Raw genomic sequence first — 12,320 nt, forward strand, 5'->3', positions numbered from 1 at the left:
GCGTTATTGCAGAGAAGTAAGACTAAGTATGTGTCACCCTCACCACCTTAAGGTAGACTGGACACAGGAAGGCTCTTCAATAGAAAGCACAGGTGGCACTATTCTAACATTATTTCTGGAATATCTGGGGATATAGTGTAAATGCAAATACAAAAACGTTTAGCATTATGGGCTGGATTTAACTACAAACACTATTTTTTTGTTGTTGAACAACCCTTTTAATGGTACTGTACATTAAAAACACATAATAAACTAGTGGTGGAAGGTAACACAGCTTCCTCACATTGTAAGTATTGACAAATTAGAAATGCAGCAATAAAAGCCCAGGGTAATACTAAATTTGGGAGTTACTAAAAAAAGGATATGTCACATATGTGGTAGAACTGTAGAGATGTACTGTATAAGAACATTAGAGTAAAATATTTGGGTAAACAGGCTAAGAAGTTTGATAATAGAGGATTTAAGTAAAATCTAAGGGAACATGAGAAGGAAGGGTATGTTATATGATCCGTTTTTTTGCTGCACGGTTAGTTATTGTAAAAGTGTGGATGTCTGATAAACTTTATACTACTGCTCAATCCAGAAACATTGTTGATAAAATCATTTGCTGAAAAACTATTAGGAATAATTTAAGAAAAAACGAAGAATAAAAAAATCGTAAGAGTGGCAAAAAAGGGGAAAATACTGGAAATGAGGTAGTGGAAAAGCATTAGGGTAAAATATATCTGATATGTCTGCATCTTACTATTGTTTATAAATAAAATAAAACAATCTTGTCCCTGCAGTTCTGGACCATCCTGCCTTCATTAATCTAAAACAACCAAGTAGGTTTTACTAAACAGAGACAGGCTACTGATAATTTTATTAATCACAGCATGTTCTATTTTTTGAATGATATCGCCCATTATTTTCTATGAGAGCAAAAACAAATTCTATCGCACCTGCATGCAGATGTAATTTTGATGTGAGTGCGCAGTGATTTTTAAAAATCTTTCCTATTGAAAAAATGTGTGATTTTCTCGCGTGTTAAAATCACATGTGTAGTGATGCGTTTTTCTTGCAAAATGCATTGCAATCATAGGTAAAATCGACATGTGACATATGTGACATATCCTTTTTTTAGTAACTCCCAAATTTAGTATTACCCTGGGCTTTTATTGCTGCATTTCTAATTTGTCAATACTTACAATGTGAGGAAGCTGTGTTACCTTCCACCGCTAGTTTATTATGTGTTTTTAATGTACAGTACCATTAAAAGGGTTGTTCAACAAAAAAAAAAATAGTGTTTGTAGTTAAATCCAGCCCATAATGCTAAACGTTTTTGTATTTGCATTTACACTATATCCCCAGATATCCCGAAATAATGTTAGAATAGTGCCACCTGTGCTTTCTATTGAAGAGCCTTCCTGTGTCCCGTCCACCTTAATGAATGTTCTAAGGTGGTGAGGGTGACACATACTTAGTCTTACTTCTCTGCAATAACGCTGCCTAATTCTCTTATCACTTGCTGATTGACATTATAGAAGCTGTAGCAACTTCAAAAGCAGCCACTCACCACACCAAAGATCCCTCCACACACCCAATGGAACAGAAAGAAGAGCAAGATTGAGCAGGAAGAACAGTCACTGAGGGGGACACAGAATAGAAACCACAGTTGGTGCTATTCTAACATTAGTCCTAAAATATCTGACAGTAGAAACATTTTTCTTGTAAGTGTAAAAACCCAAAAAATGTTTATAATTATGGGGTGGATTTAGCTAGAAACAATATTTTTTGTGGGACAATCCCTTTAACAAAAAAGGGTCCTGCATTATGCCATCTATTATTTTCTGAATTTTCTTAAATATTTTGATGAAAAACATTATTGTTAAGCTAAAACGCCCTACCTTTACCTTTAGCAACCATACCAATTTCTTGTGCTTCCAATGCTTCAGAAATATTTGTCCTGTTCCCATTAATATCGTTTACTATTTCTTTTATATAATCATGCCCAAACCAATCAGTCAAAAGGGTGGATTTAGCTAGAAACAATATTTTAATAACAAAAAAGGGTCCTGCATTATGCCATCTATTATTTTCTGAATTTTCTTAAATATTTTGATGAAAAACATTATTGTTAAGCCCGCAGCGCATTGCTTTCAATGGAGCCGGCTGTATTGCCGGTTCCATTGAATTCAATGCGCTGGACAGCTCTGGCCCGTTTCTATTGAAACGCGTCTAGGAGCAGTATTTTCGGGCCATTTTTCAGCCCCGGTCACGCGATTAGATGTCTTTTGACATTGAGAAAGTTTTACCTTCAAAGGCAACATATTCTTGGTAGAGATGAGCGAGCGTACTCGGAAAAGCACTACTCGCTCGAGTAATTTGCTTTATCCGAGTATCGCTGTGCTCGTGCCTGAAGATTCGGGTGCCGGCACGGAGCGGGGAGCTGCAGGAGAGAGCGGGGAGGAACGGAGGGGAGATCTTTCTCTCCTTCTCTCCCACCCGCTCTCCCCTGCTCCCCGCCGCAACTCACCTGTCAGCCGCAGCGGCACCCGAATCTTCAGGGGCGAGCACAGCGATACTCGGATAAAGCAAATTACTCGAGCGAGTAGTGCTTTTCCGAGTACGCTCGCTCATCTCTAATTCTTAGCCATTCAAGCACATGTGCTTCACCCTGCTAGAGCTATGGCTAAGACCTAATTCACACTAGCATGTGTTTTGAGTACGCATAATGCACACTTCTAAAAGAACCGATGTCTTTTCTTTATCTTGATTTCTTGATTGTTTTCGCTACTCTATGTCCTGATATTTTAAACCTGTACAGGGAGGCTCTCCTTTCGAGGACCTCCTCAAACTATTTTGTTGATGTTGGATATAGTTTTATATATGGAAGACTCGATACTCATATAGTGAAAATTATATGAACAAGATATTTTTTTTTTTTTGCTGTGACTATGTGTAAGAATCTGTTCTTATTGATTGATTGTACGATCAAATAAAATGCGTTTGAACCATAAAAGAACCAATGCGTTCCTATAAAAGTGTTCATATGTGTGGAATTTCAAGTGCAAAACAGCGCCTAAAACACCTAAAAAAGATATGAAATAGGTGAGCATTTTGCAAAAAGTTTCTATTGACTCCTATGGGAGCAGGAGTTAATCAGGGGAAACACAGACCTGCAGAGCGGACAGCTTCCAGGGCCTCTGATGATGTCATGTCATGTGATACCCTGTGTGGGAGGAGCCAGGGATCACATGACCATGGGGGAGGGGCTAAGTACATGTCTGGATGGATGTAGTGAGTGGAGCTGTGTGTGTGATGTGTGGGGATCAGGATGAATGTAGCAGAGCTGTGTGTGTTATGTGTGGGGATCAGGATGGATGTAGTGGAGCTGTGTGTGTGATGTCTGGGGGTCAGAATGGATGTAGTACAGCTGTGTGTGTGATGTCTGGGGGTCAGTTTGGATGTAGCAGAGCTGTGTGTGTGTGTTGTGTGGGGGTTAGGATGGATGTAGTGGAGCTGTGTGTGTGTTGGAGCTGTGGGGTTCTGGATCGATGGATGGATTGAGAGAGTGAGTGGAGTTGTGTGTGGGGGTCAGAATGGATGTAGCGGAGCTGTGTGTGTGATGTCTGGGGATCAGGATAGATGTAGTAGAGTTGTGTGTGTGTAATGTGTGGGAGTTAGGATGGATGTAGTGGAGCTGTGTGTGTGATTTCTGGGGATCAGGATAGATGTAGTGGAGTTGTGTGTGTGTGGTGTGTGGGGGTTAGGATGGATGTCCAGTGTCGGAACTTGAGGAGGAGAGCGGAGGAGCAGCACATGCGGTACGAGGTATGCACCATGTACTGCATGTAATCTTGCATGCTTAGAAGGTATACGTTATACCAGCTGTACATATAATTACATACAGGACATATCTTCCTTACATCAGCATCACTATGTACATGGGAGGTATATCTCCTGCATATAGTGATATGGACCATGCTGGGGTAACCTGGGTATCTCATGTATATAATTATATATTTGTAGATTGTATGCGATGTGAGCATCTGCAGCGTGTTCCCACGAGTAGATGACATGTGAATCACACTAAATGTCATCTACTCGCGAGAACATGCCGGCCTGGATCCCGCACATGCGCACAGCCGCTGGACAGACAAGATCCAGGAGATAGAGGAGGAAAAAAATGCTGTGATAAGCCATGCCCCAAGTCACTCCCCTGTCACACCCTTTTTTAACCATGGCTGGTATTTTTTCGTGACAAAGTTGGCAACCGTCCTCCCAATGCTGTTTTGAGTTGTGGTAGGTTTTTTTTTTGTGGTTTTGTGATCAGTGGCATTTTAAAAAATTGAAACATGCTCTGGGCATGCTGTTTTCTATAGACTTTTTTTTTAGCTTTTTTAATAGGCATAAACAATGCATTGAAAGTACATGTACAACAAACATGTAAAAACTGAGATTTTTAATCTACAAAAAATTCTGCATGAACCTGGCCTTCTATATCTGACAATCAGGGCAGTATGCTATGCAGGAGAATTAAGTATTACAAGCCTGTAAACAGCAGTAATAATAGGAATCATAAAGAGAAAATATAGCCTAGAAACAGCAATAATGTACAACTTCCTAAATTGAATTGAATGATCATCTTCTGAAGGCTCGTCAGGAGGCACTGTAAAAGCCAAATTAACATTATAATGATGGACGGTGACAGGCACATTTAGAAAAAGAGGTTTGAAGTAGTGAGTAATGGTATACTGACCTCTAACAGAGTTGTTTTACGAAATTGTTTAGTACAGTTGTTTATATGGTTGAGTGCTATTTTCTCTCAAGTACAATAAAAAAATAGTAGATGTATTTGAAACTTTAAGTCCCTGCTCATATTGGTAGCTTCAATAGATAATAGGACACAAATAGAAATACAAGCTGAGCAGCAATGAAGTGCAAAAGATTCTTCACCTTATGGAAAGGAAATGTTTTTTGCTCCACATAAAACAAGCAATGTTTTAGCCACCTTAGTAGCCTTTGCAGTACATGAAGGCTGCATTGCTCTGAATTAAAGGATTTGCATAGCCCATGCAATGATTGACTGTTTCTGTCCCTCAATACAAATTTCCGTCCACACTGGTGTTTGTCGGATGCGTTTTTTCTAAAGATGAGCGAACACCAAAATGTTCGGGTTCGCGTTATTCGAAACGAACTTCCCGCGATGTTCGGGTGTTCGTTTCGAATAACGAACCCCATTGAAGTCAATGGGCGACCTGAAAATTTTTGTATTTCGCCGATGCTCGCTAAGGTTTTCATGTGTGAAAATCTTGGCAATTCAAGAAAATGATGGGAACCACACAGCAAGTTCTCCTCTGCCACAGCTGTAACAGCTGTGCAGAGAAGAACGATGTTAGCCCATTGAATTCAATGGAGCCGTCAATACAGCCGACTCCACTGAATGCAATGGGCTGCCGGCGATCGCGGGATGAATTGTCGGAAAGGGGTTAAATATATAAGCCCTTTCCTGCAATTCATCCAGAAATGTGTAAAAATAAAAAATATATATATACTCACCTGGTGCCGACAGACGGAGTTCAGCGCGGCAGGCTGCAGTTCTCCTGAACTGCTCTGAACAGCTGTGAGTAGTATTCAGCAGCCGGGGATTTAAAATCCCCGCCTGCTGAATAAGATGCCTCTGAATGGTCACAGCCTGACCAATCAGAGGCCAGCCCTCACTCACACCCATTCATGAATGGGGAGCTGCCCCTGAGCCAATCAGAGGCAGCCCTCACTCACCCATTCATGAATTCATGAATGGGTGTGAGTGAGGGCTGGCCTCTGATTGGTCAGGCTGTGACCATTCAGAGGCATCTTATTCAGCAGGCGGGGATTTTAAATCCCCGGCTGCTGAATACTACTCACAGCTGTTCAGAGCAGTTCAGGAGAACTGCAGCCTGCCACGCTGAACTCCGTCTGCCGGCACCAGGTGAGTATATATATATTTTTTTATTTTTACACATTTCTGGATGAATTGCAGGAAAGGGCTTATATATTTAACCCCTTTCCGACAATTCATCCCGCGATCGCCGGCAGCCCATTGCATTCAGTGGAGTCGGCTGTATTGCCGGTTCCATTGAATTCAATGGGCAAACATCGTTCTTCTCTGTCACAGCTGTTACAGCTGTGGCAGAGAAGAAGGATTTGTCTTCTATATGTTCTCAATGGGGTCGGCGCTGCTGCCGCCGGCCCCATTGAGCGCATATAGAAATGATTTCTCAGGGAAGAAAGTTAAAGTAACCCGAACATCCGAACATCCTGTGGTGTTCGTTACGAATAACGAACATCCCGAACACGCTAATATTCGCCCGAGCATCAAGCTCGGACGAGTACGTTCGCTCATCTCTAGTTTTTTCCAGTCTGACTGTATGCGGTCAAAATCCTGGATGCTGTGCCTTGTGATACAGCAAAAACTACTGCTACCTTTGTTACAGAGGCACCCACCATATAGGCCCAATAATTTGACAGCATTGGAAATCCGTCATCGCTGCCATGATTCCCCCACAACTGCGCAGAACGCTGTCTCGAAGACAAATGATGCTTATCACGTATTGGTGCTGTTATACAAATAATTGCATCATGCGACAACTACAACACTGCCTACTAAGTCAGATTTGGAAACATGTATAGATCCTGGACCATTAAGAGTGGTCCGTATGGAATTTTAATCATTTGCACTGATCTGCCCTTTTGATATAGTTAAAATTTACTGGTGGTATTGTGAAAAATTATTTATAATCCCATGTAACTTAAGGCATGCATATCATCTGGTGTTTCCATATTTTTGTCCACCCCCTGTATATAAAGGACAATACCTCAGTACCTATGGAGTCTGATGGAATAAGCCATGATCATCAGATCTGTAAAAATCCAACAGGAAAATACCTCTGTATGCCTCCATATATGGCTAGAAGCATATGGAGGCAAAGAAACAAGCTTTGTGAATCTCCATTTCATAGTAACATAGTTCGTAAGGCTGAATGAAGACAATGTCCATCTAGTCCAGCCTGTCTAGCCTCCTGTTTTGTTGATCCAGAGGAAGACAAAAAACCCCAAGAGCAGAAGCCAATTAGCCCTTTTGGGGAAAAAATTCCCTCCCAACTCCCTAATGGCAATCAGACTGTTCCCTGGATCAACCCCTAATAGTTCCTACCTGCTTGTATACCCGGATTAACAAATAATCTTAGATTTATAGCTTATAATATCCTTTCTCTCCAGAAAGACATCAAGTCCCCTTTTAAACTCCTCTAAGGATTTTGCCATCACTACGTCCTCAGGCAGAGAGTTCCACAGTCTAGCTGCTCTAACAGTAAAGAATCCCTTTCTATGTTGGTGATGAAACCTGCTTTCCTCTAAACGTAGCGGATGCCCTTTTGTTACTGTTGCAGTCCTGGGTATAAACAGATCCTGGGAGAGATCCTTGTATTGTCCCCTCATGTACTTATACATGGTTATTTGGTCGCCCCTTAACCTTCTTTTTTCAAATAAAGAGTGTTTATTTCTGATTGATATATAAGCCCCACTAGGAAAACATCTTGAAAATTAAAAATAAAAAATAAAATGTTTCTTAGGCCTTAGTCACACGGGCGTAAATACGCGCGTACATACGCACATAAAAACCCACGGGCGTATTTACGCGCGTATATACGCGCGTAAAAACGCACCTACAAAAGATAGAACATATTGGTGGCAATGGACATGGTCACGCGTTTTTTTTTTACGCGCGTATTTACGCCCGTGTGACTAAGGCCTAACACATATATATTTTTTAATGATTAACACAAGATATTGAAACATATTCTATTTTTCCAATCCATTTTTATTTCCTGATTGTAGATTTGTATATCCTAGTGTCTGTAAATGACTATAGGGGCAGGCAAAATATGCCTAAGCTATATGTAACCAAATGTACAGCATTTAGAGATGCTTTACGATAGCCTGTAATGTATGGTAGACACCTATTTACACCTATTGTAGAGTGTTGTTGGCATGTTCATTAGAGGTCATCGTACAGGAAGGAGTAAATAAGCTATGACCATCACCTATTGTAAATGGAGGATTTGTGTTACGGCCCTTTTATATGAGCCGACAGCCGTTTAAATGATTGTACAACGCTGATATCACCAGTAAGGTTGTCAGCAGTCGTGCGGAGCATTTACACAGAAAAACTTCCCTCTGGCTTCTCATCTGCTTCTTGCTCAGCACTTCACCTCCTATGTGAAGCGCTGAGCAGGGAGAATTTACACAAGACAAGATGCCTGCGATCTAACAATGTTTTCTAAGCTTAACAAACTGTGAACGAAAAGTCAGTAATTTTTTTGCATTTACACTGAACGATTATCGCTAAAATTCGTTTGCTGGAATGAATTGAGCGATAATCGTTACGTGTAAATGGGCTATTATCTATATGTAGATCTCACCTTTCATTGTGATCCTGCTTGTGATGAAGATGAGATGGCTACTGAAACTTTTACTTATAGAACAGGAAGTGTCAGACTATTATTAGGCGTAGTAGTCAGTATGAAAACTGCAGAATTTTAGGATTTTTCTTAAATACAGAAAAAAATCAACAAAAATACCTAAAATATATTTAATAGTGCTAAGAGAACAAAAACAGTGGAATCTTGTTTCGGTTCGAACTGTGCTAAAAGTTTGGTTTGGCATAGAGATGAGCGAGCACCGAAATGCTCGGGTCCACGTTATTCGAGTCGAGCTTTTCGTAAAATTCGAGAGCTTTACTCGATTAACGAACCCCATTGACTACAATGGGAGACTCGAGCATTTTTGTATGAGAGCCGCCGGGTCCCGAGCTTTTTTTGGGGGGGGGGGAATTTGCCTTTGATGTGCGTGCTGCATCGCGGTGGGGAGGGGCCAGAACAGGCATGTTACAGCGGGGAGGAGCCAAAAACTGGGACAGGGTCGAACACAGCATGATGCTTGCTCTAGTAACGAGCACCATCGAGTATGCTAATACTCGAACGAGCATCAAGCTTGGCAGAGTACGTTCGCACAATTTTAGTTTGGCATGAACCCAAACATTGGATGGTTTGTCAACTTTTTGAAAATTCTTCTACTTCTTTTTCAAATAAGGAAAAAGGAGGAGAAAGAAGGAAAAGATCATAGAATCATTGAGAATCATAGAAAAATACTATGTTTCCTTCTTTCTCTTTCCTTCTTTTTTTTAGTTTTTTTCCCTTCTTTTTCTTTATTATCTTTGCCTTAAAAATAGCTAAAAACTACTTAAGATAGACTTTTAGATGACCTAAAAGTATTGTACGGGGCCTGTATGGCTCTAAGAAAGTGTTATACACCAGTTTTAAGGGTATTGATGACATTCTGATTTGGTTTAAAGTAATTCAAACCAAACCAAACTTTTGTTGAACCAAACATTTTTAATGTTCGCTCATCACTAATGTCTAACATAATAACTTAATTTATACAAACAAGGTCATTTACTGGTGACTAGAGATAAGCAAGCACCAAAATGCTTGGGTGCTCATTATTCGACCCGAGCTTTTTGTAATGTTCGAGAACTCTGTTCAAGTAACAAACCCCATTGAAGTCAATGGGAGACTCGAGCAGTTTTCAATGGACCCGCCGGGCGCCGAGCTTTTTTTTTTCTCTCTCTCTCCCCCAGCCAGACACTGCTGTAGACGTGCGCACGCTAGGCACATCACAGCAGGCAGTGGTAAAGGGGGGAGGGGCAATAAAATTTTCTCGAACACGGCATGGTGCTCGCTCGAGTAACGAGTACCATTGAGTATGCTACTACTCGAACAAGCATCAAGCTCAGATGAGTATGCTTGCTCATCTCTACTGCTGATATATTCACTTTAAGACTCCTCAATTCCTGAATTGTCAGCAGAATCTTGATAAATTTCAGAAACAAAAATTTGCCTAGAGATTTCCTGTAGTATTTTTTTTTTTTTTTACAAAATTATATTACCTTTTGCTAATAGAAATTTGATGTCAAGAATGCTTTGCCTTTGTCTCAACAGGTGATTATATTGTCATGACTGTGTACTTTGATTTAAGCAGAAGAATGGGATACTTCACTATTCAAACATATATCCCTTGCATATTAACAGTTGTGTTATCCTGGGTATCATTCTGGATAAAAAAAGATGCCACTCCAGCAAGAACAGCATTAGGTAAGATATTTAAAAGACAGTTCTGTCATTTCTGCTTTGTCTGCGTATTGTCTAAATTGCATGTCAGTGATAAGTGCTGACAACTCAGTATAACAAAGCAGGAGAGCTTTGGGACCACACAAATACAATCTCTGACTTGCAGTGACCAATAATAGTTTCTATCTTCGGTCACTGACAGGTTTTCTTCTTGTCGTTCTTAAATTATTCTGAGACCACTTCCCAGACTCTCAATAATGCATATGAGTTAAACATAGAAATCACCCAGTGTTACCATTAAATCACATAAATTCAGAAAACCGTTTCAAATATTGTGTAATGAAATTATACAACGCCTTAATATTATTCAAGCTTTAATATAAATTAACATTCAGAGCCTAAAAACTAGTGCTGCCAATGTCTTGCTGACACAATGCAGAACTCTTTACAAGATAGACAAAGACAGAGCAGTTCTAACAATGTTATTCATTGTAGCAATATTAAAAACCATGAAGAATAAGTATGCAAAGTATATTAGAACAGTTCATAACTAGAGATGAGCGAACGCGTTCGTCCGAGCTTGCTATTCGTGCGAATATTAGGGTGTTCGGGATGTTCGTTATTCGTAACGAACACCATGCGGTGTTCTGGTAAATTAAACTTTCTTCCCTGAGACGTTAGCGCTTTTTTTTGGCCAATATAAAGACAGGGAAGGCATTACAACTTCCCCCTGCAACGTTTAAGCCCTATACCACCCCCCTGCTGTGAGTGGCTGGGGAGATAAGGTGTCCGCCTGATATGAAAGTCTGCCCCTCCCGCTGCTCGCTATGGATGCATTCTATATGCGCTCAATGGGGCCAGCGGCAGCAGCGCTGACCCCATTGAGAACATATAGAAGACAAATCCTTCTTCTCTGGCACAGCTGTAACAGCTGTAGCAGAGAAGAACGATGTTTGCCCATTGAATTCAATGGAACCGGCAATACAGCCGACTCCACTGAATGCAATGGGCTGCCGGCGATCGCAGGATGAATGGTCGGAAAGGGGTTAAATATATAACCCCTTTCCTGCAATTCATCCAGAAATGTGTTACACTAAAAATATATACCGGCGTATAAGGCGACCGGGCGTATAAGACGACCCCCCAACTGTCACCTTATACGCCGGTAATACAGTGGAGAAAAGAATAAAAAGCATTACTTACGTTTTTAGATGATCTGCGGCGCTCCTGCAGGCTGTCGCTCCCTCCTAATCCACGGCAGAGTATTCCTTTCTCCACGAAAGACTTTAAATCCCTGCCTCCAGAAAGACACGTGCCTTCAGCCAATCACAGCCAATGACAATGATGTCATTGAATGGCTGTGATTGGCTGTGTTTCTGGAGGCGGGGATTTCAAGGCTTGAAATCCCCGCCTCCAGAAACACAGCCAATCACAGCCATTCAATGACATCATTGTCATTGGCTGTGATTGGCTGAAGGCACATGTGCTTCTGGAGGCAGGGATTTAAAGTCTTTCGTGGAGAAAGCTTGTCTGCCGTGGACCAGGAGGGAGTGACAGCCTGCAGGAGCGCCGCAGATCATCTAAAAACGTAAGTAATGCTTTTTATTCTTTGCTCCACTGTATTACCGGCGTATAAGGTGACAGTTGGGGGGTCGTCTTATACGCCCCGTCGCCTTATACGCCGGTATATATTTTTAGTGTAACACATTTCTGGATGAATTGCAGGAAAGGGGTTATATATTTAACCCCTTTCCGACCATTCATCCTGCGATCGCCGGCAGCCCATTGCATTCAGTGGAGTCGGCTGTATTGCCGGTTCCATTGAATTCAATGGGCAAACATCGTTCTTCTCTGCTACAGCTGTTACAGCTGTGCCAGAGGAGGACGATCTTTATGCTGACAGTGGGGGGGGGGGGGGGGGGCACTCTTGCCGCTATTGTGGCTTAATAGTGGGACCTGTGAACTTGAGATGCAGCCCACCATGTAGCCCCTCGCCTGCCCTATCCGTCACTGTGTCATTCCCATCACTTTCCTGAATTGCCCAGATTTTCACACATGAAAACCTTAGCGAGCATCGGCGAAATACAAAAATGTTCCGGTCGCCCATTGACTTCAATGGGGTTCGTTGTTCGAAACGAACCCTCGAGCATCACGGGAAGTTCGTTACGA

At 41.4% G+C, this 12,320-nt stretch overlaps 1 protein-coding gene across 1 annotated transcript in view; it reads left to right on the forward strand.

Annotated features, from left to right (window-relative positions):
• The window catches only part of GABRG3 (gamma-aminobutyric acid type A receptor subunit gamma3), a 489,714-nt gene that overhangs the window by 429,844 nt on the left and 47,550 nt on the right, over nucleotides 1-12,320 (forward strand). The window contains exon 7 of the mRNA XM_066579283.1: nucleotides 10,023-10,175. Coding sequence (XP_066435380.1) covers nucleotides 10,023-10,175 — 153 coding nt within the window. The remainder of the gene's footprint in view (nucleotides 1-10,022; nucleotides 10,176-12,320) is intronic.

Source organism: Eleutherodactylus coqui, chromosome 1 (genome assembly GCF_035609145.1).
Source record: "Eleutherodactylus coqui strain aEleCoq1 chromosome 1, aEleCoq1.hap1, whole genome shotgun sequence".
NCBI lineage: Eukaryota > Metazoa > Chordata > Amphibia > Anura > Eleutherodactylidae > Eleutherodactylus > Eleutherodactylus coqui.